The sequence below is a fragment of the Dipodomys spectabilis genome, unplaced genomic scaffold, assembly GCF_019054845.1.
Source record: "Dipodomys spectabilis isolate Male_0828 unplaced genomic scaffold, ASM1905484v1 ptg000297l, whole genome shotgun sequence".
Lineage (NCBI taxonomy): Eukaryota > Metazoa > Chordata > Mammalia > Rodentia > Heteromyidae > Dipodomys > Dipodomys spectabilis.
Genome location: NW_024870974.1, coordinates 1,182,298 through 1,201,797, shown reverse-complemented (window position 1 = coordinate 1,201,797; position 19,500 = coordinate 1,182,298). Strand labels below are relative to the sequence as shown.

General features: G+C 48.7%; 1 protein-coding gene and 1 long non-coding RNA gene across 2 annotated transcripts; one reads left to right on the top strand and one right to left on the bottom strand.

Annotated features, from left to right (window-relative positions):
• Positions 1–4,552: 4,552 nt before the first annotated feature.
• Positions 4,553–19,089, top strand: LOC122127060. The gene is made up of 4 exons (XR_006151072.1): positions 4,553–4,631; positions 5,803–5,806; positions 12,229–12,237; positions 19,077–19,089. It is a non-coding gene; the product is annotated as an uncharacterized LOC122127060 (long non-coding RNA).
• Pitx2 (paired like homeodomain 2) lies at positions 6,665–12,333 on the bottom strand. The gene is made up of 3 exons (XM_042701568.1): positions 11,738–12,333; positions 10,541–10,746; positions 6,665–8,005 (listed from the first exon to the last, which is right to left on the bottom strand). The coding sequence occupies exons 1-3, from the start codon at positions 11,943–11,945 to the stop codon at positions 7,442–7,444; spliced, it is 978 nt and encodes a 325-aa protein (XP_042557502.1). The 5' UTR covers positions 11,946–12,333; the 3' UTR covers positions 6,665–7,441.
• Positions 19,090–19,500: the final 411 nt, after the last annotated feature.

The following is a 19,500-nucleotide window of genomic DNA, read 5'->3' as shown; positions in this document are numbered from 1 at the left end:
TGCCCCTGAGTTGTTAATGTTTCCAAGTGAAGGTATGAGAAGCCAGGAGGTGCACAGTCTTGTATAATACCTGGGGTTTGTTATCTTTTCATAAATTCTGTATATTTGTCTAGACACGTGGCCCTAGTACATAAATCAATGGAGAAGTAACATTGTTACTTGAGATTATTTATGTTGAAAGAAACAAATCAGTCAGAGTCAGAAAAGGCAGAGCTCAAGACTGGGTGTGTTGGGAGAGGAGGGTGGGATGTTCAGCCAGAGCCTGGGATTTTTCTCTCAAGCCACCAACCAACAGCTTGTGTGGGGTCTCTGCCCCCAGGCCAGCTCCAAATTCCACATGTCACCCACCTTTTACCCTTCCTGTCTTCACCAGATCTGGATTTCTAGGATTCTGCTGTCATTCCCTTCCCGTCCAGTCCTGTCCCTCAGAATCCTGCCTCCTCCAGCACCAGGGGGACGGAGACCTAAAGCTTCCCAGCACTGAAGGTAGCTGTTTCTCCCAGATTGCATCGGCCTCTGCTGACCTTGGTAAGAGATGGAGACCTGAACTTTGGGAGTGAGAGAAAGGACGTCTGTTTGTGCTAAAGCTCAAAGAACTTGCAAGGTGGCCTTGCAGTTCCCTGCCTGTCTTCAACCACCTGTGGTCTCCAGGCATGTGGCAGTTGGGAGAGTGGGCCCGCACAGGGCCAGGGCTGCTGCTGTGGCCGCACAGCGGGCTATACCGCCATGGAATGGATGATTCATTTTTATATGTAACGTTTTACCTTACTCTATAGCTTGGGCCAGTTAATGTTCAATCCCAGGATTCCAAGGCAGTTTGTGTAGGAAGCAGGCAGGGATGACCCACTCAGGGTACTGACCACCCTAGAATGAAGAAGCTCAGGCCACCGAGAGGGTGAGGAGGGACGTGGTGTGCGGGAGACTCCTGTGGCGGGGGATGTGAGTGGACTAGCTGTGGCATCCGCAGCCAGCGCGCCTCCTGAGGCTTGGTTCCAAGGTCTCGCCCAGGACCGCCCAGGAGGGAGCCACCCAGGTCCTGGGCGATGCCTGTCCCCAGCTAGACCCTCTGAGGAACTGTCCACTCCAGGGGACCTGGATGATCCACTTGGGGCTATAGGCTGCGGAGGGGGAGGGGAGGCAGGTTCAATTTGGATTTGGTTGTGCCGATGCATTGGAAACCAGGGTACCTCGGGACCCAATGGGACAAAACCCAGGGTGACTCTGTGGGTTCCAGGTTCTGTGTAAGCCTCTGAAAGGGAGAGAGGATGGCTTACCACAGGCCCTTTCCCCAGGAAAGCTAACCCCAAAACGATCTTTAAAGACGTAGCAGTGGCTGTGGTCATGGGAGAGAGGTCGGAGAGGATCGAGTTGGTCCCAAACCACGGCTTAGGCCACCGGTGGTGGTTGCAGGTGGTTGGGGTTGCTTCTAAAGTTGATCAACCCGTCAGGCCTCACGGCTCGGGCCAAGATCAGACATCCAAAACGTGCCGATCCACGGTCCCAGCCACGCTAGTGGAAGTTCGGGGCTTGGGGTCTGCAGCCCAGGATGGGCGGGAGGATTTTTCCCCCCCTTCTTCTTTGTCAGAGAAACAGATAAACAACGCGGCCTCATCAGATAAGACCGACTGCCTAGACTTCAAGCGGTGGGGGGTGGGGTGGGGGGAGTAGGGGTGGCCTGGAGCTGCTGGGAGTCCCTAAAGTAGAGAATACTATAGTATAGAATACTATATATATATATATATATAGTATTACTATATAGTATTATATATTACATATAGTATTATATATTATATGTAGTATTGTGTGTGTGTGTGTGTGTGTGTGTGTGTGTGTGTGTGTGTGTGTTCTGGAGCCTGGAGCCGGGCTCTGGCAGGCAGAGCCCGGTTTTCTCGCCCTGGTGGGTGGGCAGGGTCTTCACCCTGGGTCTATGATCTCTCCCCTCCCCCTCCCCCAGGCCAGCGCCCAGCATGGGTGACGCCGCCAGAGACACGGGCCACCAAAGGCGGGCACCGCGCGCGTAGGGACGCGGGAGAAGGCTGTGCCAGTCCATCCGGAAGGACAGAGAAAGATGCCATCGGGGTTTTTATTGGGTGCAGTCATGGCACGGTAATGCCCACGCCGAGAAAGCAGCAGCCAGGCAGAGTTGGTGAACCGGCCCCAACGCTGGGCTCCAACGAGTGTGAGTTCCGAGTTACATTCCAGGAGGTGACACAGCGCGCTCTCTTGGGGACCACCGGGGACGGCTGAGGTCTCTTCTTCCCAGAGGGTCACTCCTCCTCCCCCCCATCCCCTCCTCCCTCCCACCCCCCCCGCTAGGGAGGGGATTCCTGCCCAGGATTGTATGCGGGTGAGAGTTTCTTTGGCAAACTGCTGGCGAAGCCCAGGACTCTGGGGAGAGCAAGCCATCAGCTCTGCGGAAACTCCATGCCTTTATCTTGGTACGTTAGATCTTGGTATAAGAGCCATTTTCTAAATGGATAGAAGAGGGAAAAGAGAAAATAAGACGAAGCAAAGCAGAATTTTTGCTGTAGACAAAGAAAAGAGGAAGGAGGAAAGAAAGAAAGAAATGAAGGAAGGAAGGAAGGAAGAAAGGAAAGAAGGAAGGAAGGAAGGAAGGAAGGAAGGAAGGAAGGAAGGAAGGAAGGAAGGAAGATAGATCAGGAGTAACACCTTAGACTTTTTTTTTTTTTTTTTTTGGTTGCTAGACTCTTAGAATAAGAGAAGTAGTCCTGGAACGATCCATCAATATCACAGACACAATGTCCTTTTCCGTAAATGTCTTTTCCTTATAGGCACTGAACGTTGTAAACGTATTTCTCTGGAACTAAAAGGATGGTTCTTTTAGCACTTTTTTTTTTTGGCTTAGGAGTTTACACTTAAGTATCTCCTGTTTTTTTCATAACTACCACCGAACTGTTCATAGTGTATTCTTACAAAATAAAATTTCAAAGTAGTTAAAGTTTAAAGGCAGTTACATTATTTAAAGGTAGTCAAGGTAGCTCTTCATTAGCATGTTTTATTTCTCACAGGACTTCCCCCAATCCCGAAAACAAATCTAAAATCGACATTTACACCACACGCACAAAATACCAAGCATATAAATGAAGTTATGCACCTCATACACAATAAATTCTGCTCTCTACACTTTCAGATAAAACGTTAATAAGGAGAAGGTTTCCACTGGCATAGAGACAGAAGAAATGGAAGGTAGAAAGGGTACTAAAACTTTTAGGATTGGAGTAAAATTCTCTTGATTTGGTCTGCTAAAGCTAAAGAGGTAAATCAGTTACTGTTTAACATGGTATTTCTACTTAACCCAGTTTTTTTTTTTTTTAAATCTCATCTTGAATTAGCAATCTCTCAAATTCAGTTAAAATGCAATTGTTTGGAAGGTTGAGAGAGAAAAGGGTTTTAAAAAAAAAACTTCTGAAAATCTGCTATTAGAAATTTCTCTCATCTCTGTGTGCTTTACATTAACTACTGTTCTCCAGGAGTTTATAAATCAATCCATCAATCAAGAGTCTATATTCATAAAGGCCTGTGATCTGATTACACCTCTTCCTAACCCCTCTTTTTAAAAAGAATTTTAAAAAGTTGAATTGTCCAGCCAGAGCCATGGCAGAGGCTCGGGAATGGTCCTTCGTGATGGCGGTTGGGGATTTGTGGAGTAGGATGTGGATTGCAAGACAGACCTTTGTCTGGTCACAGAGGTTAGGGGGAGGGCTGGTCTCTGGTGAGGTCGGGCAGGATTTTTATAGGTTCGCCTTAAAAGGGCTCACGGCTCTCTGCAGGGTTAATTTATAGGGCTATCGAGGAATATTGGGATTTTTAAGACACTGTGTTTTCCCCATTAATTTTTTTGTTACTGTCAAAAAACAGAAACAAACAAACAAACACCTCCCTCCTTTCAGCACCTTGTTGGAAAAGGGTGGTGGTGTGGCCAGGGAGAACTTTTGGTCCAACTGAACTGCAGATAGACCCCAGGTTTCCCAAGATATATTAAAATTAAATTTAAAAAAATGTAAGGCATTTAAAAGCAGAGATTTAGGAAGTGGAAGCGTAGCGAAATGTGGGTGAAGGGTACACCTTTCCTCATCCGAACTGGGCATTCCATGGGGGGGGGGGGAGTTGAGGACTTAAAAAATGTCTCAGAAAGTTTTTAAAAGATAAAATTAAAAAAAAAATACAACAACAACTAGAGAATAAGCCAGAGACAGAAAGGTAGGGAAAGGAGCAAGAGAGTAACAGGTGGTCACTGAAGCCCCTACAGCTCTGATGGTGTGCCCATACAGGCCTTCTGTGCCTGGCCAGCCCAACCTCTGGGCACCAGAGAAGGTGGGCAGCGGTGGTGGGCTGACGCTCTCCGGAAGACCTCAAACTCGCCATTTTTTTTAAAACTCGGAGGGATGTGGGGGGGGGGATGGAGAGAGGTTGGTCTTCATGCTATAGATTACATTAAAGGTTCCTTTAAGCACTTTAATGCACAACTAGCTCAGAAATCATTAAGAGACCTAGAGAAGGAGGCAAGAAAAAATACCCTCACACTCACCGGTAATAAGTGTTGACGTGCATCAGAAATCGATTGAGTGGAACCGAGCTGGTGGCTGCAGCGAAGGCTGGAGCAGGAGGGGGTAGAGGGGGGCCCTCTAGACGGCTCCCCGGAACTAAGAGAGGTGGCCTGGCTGGTGAGCCACTGAGGAGTAGGGCTCGAAGCCAGGATCAGGTACAACTTTTCCTTCTGGAAATCGTAGCAGCAAAGGAGCCGGAGGCTTCCACCCTCCTCTTCGGTCCCGTCTCCCCTTCCCCGCCCCCACCACACACACACTTCTAAATCGTGACAACTACTTCCAAACCTGTAAGTCATTTTCTTCTTCTTCTTCTTCTTCCGCAGATTGGTTGATTAGCTGGAGTCGAGTTCTGTATGAGGCATCCAAGAGACTAGGCCGTAGTGCGTCCATCGTCTCTTCCAAATATCACCCTCTGCGCGCCTGGTGGAGAAGCCAATCTGTCCCCACAGGTCTCCTCGGCGCTTCCAAGTCTGGATCCCCAAATCCCAGTTTCTCCCCTCCCACCCCACCCCCACTCCACCCCCTCTCGAGGCTGGGGTGGCGGAGATCGCTGGGCCCCTGGGGCTCCAGGAGCCAAAGTCCGCCCTTGGGGACCGCTTTCCTCTCCACTGCTCCCGAGCGAATAACAGGGACCGAGGTAACCCTCGTCCAAAGGGCTTTTATCTGCACCCCCCCTTCCCGCACTTCCCACCCCGACTGCCACATGATTCTGCCACCGGTCACAGGTCGGAAGCAAAGCTTTAAAAGAGAAAGAAAGTTAAATTGCGTTGGGCACTGGTCTTAAGTCGGGGTATTTTGATCTGCGTCCTCCGTAAGCAGCAGCAACAACTCCTTGCAGAACAAAGACTCAGTGTCTGAGCTAGGTTAAAATTTCAGACAAAAGCCATCTAAGTGCAAAAACACAGGTTTTTCTCGACTGCGGCTACTTTTCACTTTCGGATCTCAGGCTTGGTGTTTGTCCTAGCGTACTGGGAAAGGGGAGGAGGGAGGTGACAAGAATAACAAAAGACTTCGCACTCACCCTCCTCCACTCTAAATCCATCTCAACCCTGGTGATGAACTCTTTGGGAACCGGTCCTATTTTGCTACTATTCGTTATGAAATCAAATTTCACATTAAAAAAAAAAAAAGCTGAAAAGAGCTGATGAAGGTGGACCGTGTGCTTCAAGTTCTTTAAAACACTCACAGGGACCTGATTCCTGATTAGACGTCAAAGGGTAGGAGGGAGGGCCAGGGCTGTAATTCATCTTGATTTGCTTCATTGTCCCGCAGTTTGCAAACTATAATCCTGTATAATTTCAGGAACAAGCAGGTTTAGAATTAATGGGTCAATATTATTTAAAACAAAACACGGGGATCCTGACCTTTACCTCAACTACATATTGCTGGACAAGACTCAGGAAACTTTACTCTAACCTCTCAACCTCTGGGCTCTTTGAAACGGGAAAAAAAAAGCTGGAGGCTTGTAGTTATTAGAAATGGTCTTTGTTTCTTTTAATGTCTCCAAAGGATTTAGAAATAGTAATGCAATATAGCATGAAGGATCTCTCTACTTAAGCCTTAAAGATAAACGCCGAGGCCTAAATATTTTGAACTGGAGGATTTTTCCTTGTGAATTTATTATAGATGTATTCCTCCTAAAAAGGAATGTATATAAACTGGACATGTGGACACTCGCAGATTTCTCCAGAACACTTTACTGGAGGTGTGGCTCTCTCCTCTAATGGAGTAAACCAGAGTCATTGCAAATTGGTATACTTCTACATTTCTTTCAACCTTCTTCTTCTTCTCTCTCTCTGTTTCATTATTTGCTAGCACTAATGGAATCTTCTGGGTTTAAGCAAAAAAAAAAAAAAAAAAAAATCTGAGATGCAAGACCAGACTTTGAAGTCTTTCTCCTCCACTGTAGGAGTGTTCCCCCCCCCCACTTTATTTTTTAGTTTCTGATGAATGACTGGTTATCATTTATTTCTACCAAATTTAAATAAATACTGATACCTTACAAGTTTAGCAGAGAGCCAGGGGAGACTGGTTTTGTTTAGGGGGTCAGTAAATAAGACTCCCTGGCTAGGTGACAGCAGAGGGAGGAGAAAGAATCCAGACCAATTTGTATGCAGTATATTTTACTCCCATGAAATAAAACACATATTTTTTTCATATTTGCTGAAAAGTAAAACAATAATATTGTACGAAATGTTATACACAGGGTAGGTTGTACATAGCAGTTTCAGAAACATCATTGCATCCACCAGAGAAACTATTCTAAAACTGATATTCACACATTTTTATAATAATAATAGGTTAGAAACATACAGTGTGGCATTTAGTATATACATTCCCTTGCTCGCAAGCGAAAAAAACCTAATCGCTTCTGTATAACATGCTTTATTTTAAAGCCTAACCTTTAAAAACACTGTTGTGATATTACTAACAACTGCTTTTATAAAATTAATTTGACATTTCCATATATATACATCCTTTCAGTCATTTTAATGTTAACAAGGCTAAACTTAAAAAATAACAAGCTTATAGTAATGTTAAAATGTCATATCCAGTCAAACGTTTTGTTGGTGTAACATGTCCTTGCAAGTGTTGGAAAGAAATACTTTTGAGTGAAAGATGTCAGACACGGAGACCATTCCTTTGAAATCAAAGGAACTCTCTTTCCTTCTCTTTCCCTCTCTCTCTCTTTCTCTCTCTCTTTCTCTATCTCTCTTGAAATCAGTGGTTTCCTTTTCCCCCCCCTCTATCCTCTTTTCCTCTGCCTTTCTTTAGTGCGCACGACCTTCTCCCAAGTCTTTTCAAGGGCGGAGCTGCCCCTTCGGCACAGTCCTAGGCTCCCGGCGCAGCGCGCACGCGCGCGCGGCTCAGGCTCACACCGGCCGGTCCACGGCGTACTGGCAAGCGCTCAGGTTGGACGCCGGGTTCTGCACGCTGGCATAGCCAAAGCTAGAATGCTGCTTGGCTTTCAGTCTCAGGCTGGCCAGGCTCGAGTTACACGTGTCCCTATAAACGTACGGCGGAGTCGGCGGCGCGTAAGGACAGGCGGGCGTCGGCACGGCGGAATTCAGCGATGGGCTGCTCAGGTTGTTCAAGTTATTCAGGCTATTGAGACTGGAGCCCGGGACGCCCGTCACCGCCGAGGGCACCATGCTGGACGACATACTCATGGACGAGATGGAATTGGGCGGGGAGAACATACTCTGCGACGACAGGGGGTTGACGTTCATAGAGTTGAAGAAGGGGAAGCTCTTGGTGGACAGCGAGGCCGACGTGAGGCCCTTGGCAGCCCAGTTGTTGTAGGAGTAGCCGGGGTACATGTCGTCGTAGGGCTGCATGAGCCCGTTGAATTGTGGCCCAAAGCCATTCTTGCATAGCTCGGCCTGCTGGTTGCGCTCTCGCTTTCTCCATTTAGCCCGGCGGTTCTTAAACCAAACCTGAGGATGATGAGGGGACCGGAAAGGAGGGGGAGTGGGGGGAGGGCAAGGGAACAAACAGAGGCCACAGAACAGATTAGTAAAATCATGATCGATCAAAGCATCGGAGCCCACCCCCCTCCCGCCCCCCAGCCGCGCACGCGCGTCTGTCTGCGTCTTCAGGGTTAGGAGTCTCCGCCGCCCACACTGCTAAGCTACCGAGGCCTGTCCTGGGTGATGCAGCCCGCTCCGCTCGGGCGATCCTGGGCCCAAGGCTGGGTCACAATCCCTAGTCCGACGCCCAGTGGCCTGCGGGGGGCTGGATCGCTAACCCAGGCCCTTCCCCTGGATCCCAGAACACTTCGTCTAAAAGAAACCGGGATCAGTCAGCTTTAGGCCCAACCGTTCCCCGACCTGGCAATCTTGCTTCCATTCCAAAGCCACAAACCCAGCGACGAGGACCAGGGCCTGGGAGGGCACCTGAGGGCCTGCGCTCCCCCCCGCAGCTCCTCCCTCCTCCCTAGCACCTCCGCCGCCGTCCTCCACACATTCCCACCACCACCCCACCCCCGCCAACGCGGTCCTGAAACCCGGGCCTGGACACCGCATTCTTCTACGCTTAGAAAAAAAACAACCAAATAAAAAAGCTCCGGGTTAAATCCCACGAGCTGGGCGCGTAAAAGTTGGAGAACCCACCATGGGTCCATCTACAGCCCATTCCCTCCACTTCCTACCCTCAGAGCCTCCTAGCTCTCTCTGCCCACCTAAAGCCTGGCCCGGCCCAGTGGGATAATTTGGTTTCTCCGGTGATTGCCTAGGCAGGCCAGACCCCATCTGCGTCCCGTGGCCCCGCCGCAACCCCTCTCCCAATCCACATCGGGCCTGCTGGTGGCCCCAGACGGCGGCTTTTGTGTATTGGAGCAAGGCCTGGCTCCACGTCCCTAAGCAGACACCAGTGATGTTTCACATTACACATCTCCGGCGGGCCCAGCCGCCTAATCCGCCTTTTTTTTTCTTCCTTTTTCCCCCCCTTCCATTCTCAATTTCCTTTTTATCCTCCGTCCTCTGCACCCGTCTGCTATAAAAAGCACGCCTCCCTCCCTCCCACTTGGCTGACCCAAAGAACGAGGGGGAGAGAGAAACGTGCACCGCGCTGCACTGGACCTGGGAGGGCTGCAGAAAAAGCCAGTGGAGTGGAGAGGCTTTTCCCAAAGAGTCCAGGGAACCACGAACGGCCTTTTCACTTTAATGACTTGCCATTTCCACCCTAAGCGTTCTAAACTTTGCCCAGGCGAGAGGAGTACGTGCAAGGCCCGTTCCCAGACGCTCTAAAGCGAATGAAAGGCTGACCTTGCGCAAAACCACGAGGTCCCTGCCCGAACGCTCGGGCCCCGAGCGGTTAAAGTAAAACCATTTCCAACTCCAGCCGGGCTCTTTTATCTACTAGCGTAGCCTCAGACCCCGCACAAGTGCCACCCAGAATTTCCTTCCCTTTATGGTTGGAGCGCCTCTGGGTTTTTATTTCGTTGTTATTATTATTATCTAAGGGTCTCTTTATTTTTCATTCTTTACCCAGAAGAATTTTATTTTTCTATACAGAATACAAGAACCAAAACCAAAACCAAAAAGGCCTCTGGATGCTGCTTAGTTCTGTTTTCTGCTTCCAGAAATCCTAACAATTTTGGAAATTTCCATCGACCAGCCTAAACCAGGATGTTGCTATTGGTTGATTTTATTTAATCTCTCTCTCCTTTTTTTTTTTTTGTTGCCAATCCATAAAGTGCAGATTTGCTACAAAGCTAAGGTAAGCTCTCTTTTTTTAAAAAAAAAAAACTATGATTATAATTAAGCGGAGGGGTGAATCAGTCTTCAAAGAGTTCAACTCCTGAGAGAAGATAAATAAACCAAATTGAAAAGTCCCCCCCCCCCTTTTTTTCTTTCTAAGAGAGCTAGCAGAATCGTAGTTTGCTCGCGGAAATTACAGAACTAGGGGAGGATAGGGTGTGAGAGAGATCAGAGCGGTCAACCCCCCCACCCCCCCAAAAAAGGCCTTGTAAGGTGTGCGACCGAGGCCCAGAGAGAAGAGGCTGGGCCAGGCGGGGAGGGAACGCTGTTTAGTGAGGGCCCACCCTTGCTTGTCTCGGGCGGGTTTTCCTTGTTAAAGGAGCACAGGTTGGAGCCTGTTTGCCGCTTTTGGCCGGGAGGGATTTTATTAGTGCTCGTCTGGCGACTGTAAGCCGGGAACACAATGCCCTTTGGAGAGGAATGCCCACGCGGCCCAGCTTGGGTAGGCGCAGGATGGCGGGCAGAGAGCGGGTGCGGCTCCGGGCGCCAGTGCCTGGCTGGGGCAGCTCGGCCTCGGAAGGGGGAGCTGTTACCTTGTTACCCTCGCTGCTCGGAAGCCTGGCGCCCGAGCCGAGAGGCTCCTCGCCCGCGCCTTGCAGGGGGCCCGAGCCACCACCTCCATTCCCCCGCTCCCTGCCCCGCACATCTACCGGGCCTGCAGCTCCACCATGCCCGCAACCCTCTCCCCAAAACTGAGTTCCTGGCTCCTACCCGGACTCGGGCTTCCGTGAGATTGGTCCACACGGCGATTTCTTCGCGCGTGGACATGTCGGGGTAGCGGTTCCTTTGAAAAGTGGCTTCTAGCTCCTGCAGCTGCTGGCTGGTAAAATGAGTCCGCTGTCGCCGTTGGCGTTTCTTCTTGGAGGGGTCTTCGGCGCCCACGTCTTCATTCTTTCCCTGCTGGCTCTTATCTTTCTCTGAAAATGAAACACACAAAGACTTGGCTCAGAGGGCCCACCTGCAACCCGCGTCTTTTCCCTGGACCCGACGGGCGGCCGAGGCGGTGCGGAACGGTGCGGTGCGCGGCCCGCCAGCCGGCGGCTCGGACGTGGCCAAGGGAGCCCTGGGTCGGTGGGGTGTGCAGATGAAAGTGTGGGTGTGTGCGCCCCATCTCCTCCCCTCCCCCGCGCAGCGCCCGCGCGTTTTATTTACATGTTTATCTCATGGAGGCGGCACGATCTTTTTTTTTTTTTTTTAATAGCCCGCGCTTTCAAAGTGGATTTCTCCGCCTCTGTGCGCAGACATACCAAAGTCTCTGGGGACGCGCGCGCGCGCGCGTTTTACAGACTCCCCCCCCCCCCCCACGTATTCCACACCCCCCCCCCCCCGGAGAAATCTCCGATTTCCATGCGGTTTGGGAAAGGCTCGGAGAAGTAGACGCTGGGATTCGATTAGGCACTCAAGTTCGCCAGCTCTTTTTTTTGGGGGGGGGGAGGGGGGCAAAGTAGGAGGGAGAGTATGGGTAAGGGAACCTCTCGGAGAGCAGCGTTTCGGAGTGGTTTCAGAAAATCCTTTCCTAACCAGGGGAGTTCCTTCCTTCAGAGGCGAGCAAGAGTGGAGGTGGGGTGGCCTCCCAACGCCCTTGAATCAAGAGGTGGAACTTTGGTGACCCAGGACACAGAAAGGAGGCCAGGTTAGGAGGTGGGTGGGGGTGTATTGCACGAGACATTCGCGCCCCACGAGCCAGGTTAGAGAAGGTAGAGTGTAAAGATCGGGTCTTCAGAATCCCGGCTCCCGGAAGTTCTGCAGAGATCCAGCGGGACGACCACTCCCCCACCGCACTCCCCCCCCCCTTCCTCCCTAAGAGGGGCGATTTCCTCGGGGCGGGATGGGAAGGGCGCTGAGATCCAGGGATCTGGCGGTGCCGGGCGGTTTGGGAGGTGTCCGCGGGGCGGCGAGGCGCCTTACCTGTGGTCTCTGGGCTGGAGGTGTCGGAGATGGTGTGCACCTCTAGCCTGTGCTTGGAGGAGTCCAGGGAGCGGGGCTGACCGGGAGCCAGGACCGAAGCCATGGCTAGTGGCTGGGGATGGTGACAGGAGGCGGACGAGGAGGCGGCCAGCAGCTTGGTCCCGACCGCACGGTGCTCCGAGTGCAGCGGGCCTTTCATGCAGTTCATGGACGAGGGAGTGAGCAGCGCTACGAGTCCTGGGCTCGCGCCCCGCGACCCCCCAAGGGGGTGTACCGCGCCGCCCGTTCCTGGATTGCGCTCTAGGCGCGGAGTTTCCCTCCTCCCTACCCCTGCGCTGGCGACCGGGGCTAGAGCCTGGGGACGTCACCCCCGCCAAGTCCTGCAGCCAAGCCGCCCCCTGTCTCCTCCGGAAGGCTCAAAGCGGGAGAAGAAGAAGAAAAAAAAAGTCCAACAACCGAGTGTCAGCGGCGCGCAATCGGAGACATGGAAGGGGGGGGGAGTGTGGGCGGGAGGGCACCCGCTCCGAGCGTCTTTGGGGAGCAGGCTTCGGAGATCCAAAGCGAAACAAGAATGGGCCAAGACCCCCCTCGTTCCCTCCCTCCCTCCCCCAAATACCTCTCCAATAAGGAAAGCTAACGCCGCTCGCGCTCCGCCCGCCCCCGGCGCGGCAGCCCTGACAGCGAAGTGTCAAGAGTGACAGGGACAGGTAGCTGATATTAGATCTCCCGCAGCGGAGGCCTGGGCCACAGCAGCGGCGCGGGACCCCCCGAGCACACCCCCCGGGCAGAGCGCATGCACACACCACCCCCCTCCGCCGGCCCGTCGAGCCGGAGCCGGGCCCCAGCGCTGCTCAGCTCCAAGCACCCCCGCCAGCGTCCGACCAGATCTGCGGCTCCGCGCTTCCCTGTTGGCCTAACATCTTAAAACCAGAGGCGGGCTTCCTGCTGCTGAGACGTCACTCTGCAGCTGCCCTCCCCGGCGCTCCCCGCCTCCGCCTCCTCCTCCTCCTCCTCCTTCTTCTCCTCCTCCTCCTCCCTAGACCCTTCCCCCCGGCTGGGAGTGACGTGACTCCACACCAATCCCGAGGCTCCGAGCCGCCCTGGAAGGCCTTGTGCTGTCTGCACCTATCAGCGGTGCGGGGCCGGCTTAATTCCTAGCTGCGCCCACCCGGTCTCTACAGGCAAGTTCTTGGGAATTCTGCCCCTGCCCAGCCACACCGGCCACAGGCGATCTGGCTTTAAGATAGGTGCTGGGGATGGAGGAATGGAGCTTGGAAAGAAAAGTGGACAGTTGGAAGGATCCACAAGCCACCTTGCCCCCCGCCTCCTGCTTTTGTGTCTCCTGACATCTATTTGTAGTGAGAACTCCCCCCTCTTCCCCTCTCCCCGCCCCGCTCAGCTCTGTCTAAAAAGACACCCTACCTAGAACTCCAAAATGATGAAAACCTCCACAAATCACCTTTCCGTGCTTAATTCCACTCCCCTACCTCCCTCCCCCATCCCCCCCCCCCCCAAACTGTCTGTCAGGTGAATGCCGCGCTAATCTAAGGAAGCTTTACTTTAATGGCAAAGGAGATAGGGTCCTGGGGGTGGGGTGGGGGTGGGGTGGAAGGCAGGCTAATAAATTAGAAATCGAGGAGAAAATGGACCCGTCAAAAGAAAATCACTTTGGCTGTAGACGAACAACTGTTTGGTGGTTCACTCTGGATTTATACAAGAATAAAAAGTCGCCTCAAATCACGTCCTGGTAATGCTTATTAGTCCCTAGACAGAAAGCAGCACACAATAGAGGAGAAACCCTAACCCAGCGTTTTGAAAACGCGGAAAGCTTATCCATTCTACTTAACGCTGATTAAGACACACATCCTAGATCTTTCAAATTCCTTGTACACTGTATTAAGCTCGTCCTAACCCGAGAGAGCCATGCTTTAAATTCGACTCTCTTGTTTACTTTATTATCAATCACATTTAAATCCATAGAGCCTGTAGAATCAACAACCTTGAGCTAATTATATATAAAATATGCTTTAATGAATTTCCATACAATTAAGGATGTTGCCAAATAACCAATTTCAAGGATAATTTTTTAACAGTCATTTTCTTTTCCTAGGGAACTCAAGACTGTCTGGAATGATTTAAAGTACAGACAGGCAGAGGTATAGAGTGTGAGCTAAGTTTAGATACGACGTTCAACTAGGACACACAAAGCCCTTTTCATTTATATGAAACAACACAAAATCACCTTGGGGGAGTAGTGGAAATCAACTATTTACAGTATTATTCCCAGGGAAATTTTCTATTTCAAGGAAATTAAAGAACTAAGGGCAATATATGCAAAATAAATTTGCAAAGTCTTCTTACATGGCTGGGACTGTAGCGGAGGAGTGCTCTAGAAAGTAACAGGACCAAAAAAAAAAAGTCCTTTTGTCCTCTGGCTTAGGTCAGTTGAAGAACACAAAGTAATCTCCCCTAGGTTTCTGCATTGACAATTGTTTTATTGTGGAGTTAGTGTTATCATCTTTGAATGTGGACTTGTTTGACGTTACTGTCAATGATTTGCAGCACCACCATAAGGTATCTTCAGCCACAAATTCTCTCCGAATCCTTATTCACCATATTGAAAAACTTACTCAGTCTAGCACTGAGCAGAGGAAGCTGACCGCAAATATGGTTAGAAAATTTCTCTCCCCTTTGCTTTGCGTCCAATCATATCTATAAAAATTCCTCCCCCATTTTAAATACACCTGGGAGAAGTCGAAGCAAGCGAGGATCATTTCAAAGTCTTCCACCACCATTATCTGACTGTAAGAAGCAGTTAGCTACTAGGGAATCTTGCTTCAATGGTAAGCTTCCAATCAGCATTTCTGGTTTTAACCTTTTATTCCACTTCTCCCCAGTCCATGCGCATGTAACACACACACACACACACACACACACACACACACACACACACACACTCACACTCACCTGCTCCGAGGACAACACAACCCCACGTGACAGGCCTGCATCAACTGAAGCTTCTACCTCTAGCTATATTAGGTTCTGCAATCTTATCACTAAATTATACATATTATACCAGCAGCCTGTTGGTAAAGAAGGTGAAATTAATTTACATTCTGCTCATTATCTGGTGCTTAAATGACGTGTTTTATCCCTGAGATTTGGCAGAAGATCTCCTTCTCAGACCCCACAGCATTCCACTGAAGACAATGTTCTTACATTTGTAGTGGTTTTTAATCTGATAAGACTCTAATTTGCTTAAGTCTTTTAAATAAGGGTTTTAAATGTTTCTAGCCATTTTCTTATTGAATTTCCTCTAATTCCCCCAAGATCATAAAGTATATGTGTAAAGTAAATATTTTCTCCCATTGCACTACCAGCCGATGACCTATAACTAAGTCAATAAGAATCCAGCTCTTTTCGGCCCAGTGTGTTTACTAATCATATTCCAGATTCTTCTTCTAAACCTCAGTATGATTCCTATGATACCATTCCCCTTAAAACTTCACTTCATGAATAGACTTCATCATATCAAACAATGAAAAAAATTCCATTATAGACAGCATTTTCTCTCCCTTGTTTCAGGATTCAAATCCCAGAACTGCAAGAAAAAGAAAAAACCAACAAAAAACAACACCCCCCCCCACAAAACTTTAGTTTTGGAGGAAATGATATGTTTGAAGTGTGGATATTTTTTCAAAATGCTCACCCCTCTTCCCCCGCCAAAAAACCTGAGATGCTCTGAAGAGCCATATACATTTCTCAGCTCTGTCTTTTATGATGTACGTAGCTTTTGTTGTTGTTAAGCTAGGATGGTTCTGCTTTTCCTATGGAACTTTCATCCTGTCAAACCTACACACACAGGAAAGACCTCAGCCAGCCAGCCACCAAAGTGGATGAAAACCCCAAGTGTAAGTGACAGCTCCTTATAGTGCCAAAGTATGAGACATGTTGGAAATGCTTGGGGATTTGCTGGTAGCCCTGAAGCCTAAAAAAGAGCAAGAATCTTCAATTGTCCGGGTCTACTGAAATCAAGAGGACAATAAAGATAGTAATCTAGAATACTGGTTAGAGCAAAAACAAAACTTACTTATCACCCATATGTGATATATATAAATATATGTATATGCATATATCTTTTAAATCTTAGTGTATCTGTGAGCTCCATATTTCCATGCTCCTTAAAGCTTTATTTCTCAAATATAATATATATATATATACATTTATCATATATTTATTTATTTTTTATGTAGGTTGTGGGCTTGAACTCTGGGCTTGGGCGCTGTCCTTGTGCTCTTCAGCTCAAGGCCAGTGCTCTACCGCTTGAGCCATAGTGTCACTTCCAGTTTTTTTTTCTAGTGGTTTATTGGAGATAAGAGTCTCATAGACTTCCCTGCCCTGGCTGGCTTTGAACTGCGATCCTCAGATCTCAGCCTCCTGAGTAGCTAGGATTACAGGCATGAGCCACCAGCGCCCGGCTTCATCATATATTTCTATAAATATATAGATATAGAATATACAGAATATATTGAGATAGTATCTATATACAGAGAATATCTATCGATCTTTGCATACCCATAAACACACACACACACACACACACACACACACGCACACACAGAGTCCTAGCTTTCCACATAATTGACTTAAAGTGAGGATTTTCTTTGCATTTTTCTAGTTGGAGTCTCAACCCTCTCCTAATCTCCTAATCACTTTATACACTCTGAACAGCCACAATTGAGTGACACTTTTTCCCCAGAACAACAGGACTGACTCCAACATGAAATCTACATGGGGGAAAAAGGAAGGGTGTGGTGGGAGACTAAGAAATGTTCCCTTTACAATGATCCTTTCAAGGTGGCACTGGCGGTGGACAGATTCGAATATTTAACCTGCAGAAGACTTGTACTGGACACTGGCAGGCATAGAGCAGCAAGAAGCTGGATTGCACACTCAAGTTGCAGGCACTACTAAGTTCAACACTACAGGATTGGTGCAAGCCAGAAAATTGGATTCTCGATTGGATTCTTGATTGGAAACGACTGATTTCATCACAGAAAGTTTCAATCCAGAAAAGAATGAGCTTGGCTCTCAGAAACAAGTCTCCCCTTGGGCAGGGTGGGGGGTGGGAGGGGAAACAGGAAACCCAGGGCTAGTTTGAGCTTTTGAGTCTAGGAGATTCCGGGGTCGGTCATCTCAATTGGCTATTCTTGCTTACTCTTTCAAAGAAGGACCCTCCAGGAGAGAAATGTGCCCTGCAGGGTCAGGCATGTTTTGAGCTCCTATTTGCCACCAATTACCATTCTTAAAGTCTTATTCAACTGCACCCTATTTAGTGTTCCATTTCTATCCCTTTTCCCTCCCCGCAAACTCCTTCTGGTCATCTCTGGGCACAGCTGGGTTGGGTGGTCACTTTTGGGAGCTACAAAAAGTATGCATGGGCTAGGACCCAAACAAGAGATCCTGAAAATTCTAGAAGCCTTTTGTCCTCACAGCTCACCCAGAAGATGGCTTGTGTCCTTGTGTCTCTCAGAGCTGTCAGGCCACCAAGGGGGACCCCCCTCCCCCGGAGTGCTGCCCAGCCCAGGGCCAGCTCAAGGATGAGGTCTGCCCCGACTCAGCTCACAGACATGTGATGGGTGGTGAGTGCGTGTGAGGGTGGGTGGTATAATGCCCAGAGGTCAGAAGGAGACCTTGCACCTTGCCCTTAGATTGGCCTTTCTTTCTCCTCTTTCTACAGCCAGGCTTTTCACAAAGTAAGCTGAAAAGGTGCCCCTTTGCCCATTGCCGTGAATCTGACCCCAAAATCAAGAGCTTTGTTGTGACCGATTTCCCTCCCCGCCACCTCCCCTGCCCCATTCCCTACAAGGAATGAATAGGCACTGACTTGCTTAAGCAACTCTTTCTTGAATCAGAAGTCATTCCCTCTTCATCCCTGCAGACCCAAATCAGAAGTCATTCCCTCTTCATCCCTGCAGACCCAAATGACACTCACGCCGCCAAAAAGCTGCTGAAGTAAGGGTGGCAGCCTAGAAGATGCTAATGGGGGTAAACTCCACCTCACTTTGAGAGAAGAGAGGGGAATTGAGGACAGAGTACCTAAATGTCTAAGCTCACATGCCAGTGTTTTCTTCACCCATTTGGATATGAGCATTATGGGTCAACTAGGTGTTTAGTTAATGTCTGGAAAGTGAGGATTTGGAGGAACTAAGTTTAAAAAGGAGGGAGAGAATGATATTATATAAATGTGTGTTAGAAGTGTAGGGGGGAGAGAGAAGTGGGGAGGAAATGAGGGGGAAATAAAGAAAGAAGAGGAAAGAAGAGGAGGGAAGGGAATGAATGACCGTGAGGTTAAACCTAGACATTCAGGTTTGGGAGGAAGGAAGTGGCAAGAGGAAGAAAAAGCCACTTAAAAAAAAAAAGACAATTAGATAGAAACTCCTCTCTCTTTCTCTTTCCTTCTCTGCAGCTCATCTCCCCTTTCTTTCTCTCCCTCTACCTTCTTTCTGTTTTCTCTCTCCCAGACATGCTGGTAGCTAACATTCAGCATTAGTTGTCATGGCGACCATAAATCACATAAATCCAAAAATACCCACCTATAATCTGAGATGAAGCTTTTATTTCCCTAGCGAAATAATATTTTAAAAGCTGTCAGCTGACAACAAAAAAAGGAACCCACCTCATTGTAGTAACCCAAGTAATAAATTACTTCTAAAGGTTTAAATTAAAATGTCAGCCTGTTAGAAACATGCTAGGAGAATCTTGGGCACTCTTCATGTCAAATCCACACAAAGAAGTTGATTCAATTACGCTCCGTTGTTCTCTAACACATATATACACCTTTGCAGATGCTCTCTCCATTCATTTCTTCCTTCTCTTTGCAACTTAGACTTCACAGACTTTATGCATTGAGCTTTAAAAGAAATAGGTTTGTAAGTTGGGTGCCTGTGGCTCAAGCCTATCATCTTAGCTACACAGGAGGCTGAAATCTGAGGATCGAGTTAGAAGCCAGCCTAGCCAGGAAACCAAAAACTACCACCAAAAATCTGAAAGTGTAGGTATAGTTTAAGTAGTAAGTAGAATGCCAGCCGTGAGCAGAAAAGGCTAAGGGACAGCACTGAAACCCTAGCTCTGGCAAGGAAGAGAGATAGAAAGAAAGAAAGAAAGAAAGAAAGAAAGAAAGAAAGAAAGAAAGAAAGAAAGAAAGAAAGAAAGAAAGAAAGAAAGAAGGATAGGAAGGAAGGAAGGAAGGAAAAAAGAAAGGAAGGAAGGAAGGAAGAGAAAGAAAAGAAAGGAAGGAAGGGGAGAGAGAGAAAGGAATAGAGAAGGAAGAAGGGAGGAAGGAAGGATGGAAGGAAAGAAGAAAGAAATCTCCTAGATTAGAAAGGAGCTTGATGCAGTACTAACCTTTTGGGGACCTTGTGTGTATTGATCACTTCCCTAAATGAAAGGTTGGGGTTTAATTAAGGGTGGGGAGATACTAATGGCTGTAGAAGAAAAAAATGCCAAAAGCAAGACTGGAAGGGAAGAGACTAAATAGTGGAGAATTGAACGGGGTGCTCAGGTGTTGTGGTTAAGTCTAGGCCTGATGCGGTAGGTGTATTGTCCTGTTCATGTCTTTTTCTTTTCTGAGAGGAAACTTTCCCAATTGGATACCCTGGGGAGGAACCTGCGCTTGCAGTTGGGCCTTTTGTCTTTTACCTTGGGCTTGTTGTCTTTTGCCTATCTTGGATTACAGGGTATTCGCCTAGATGAAGAGCCAT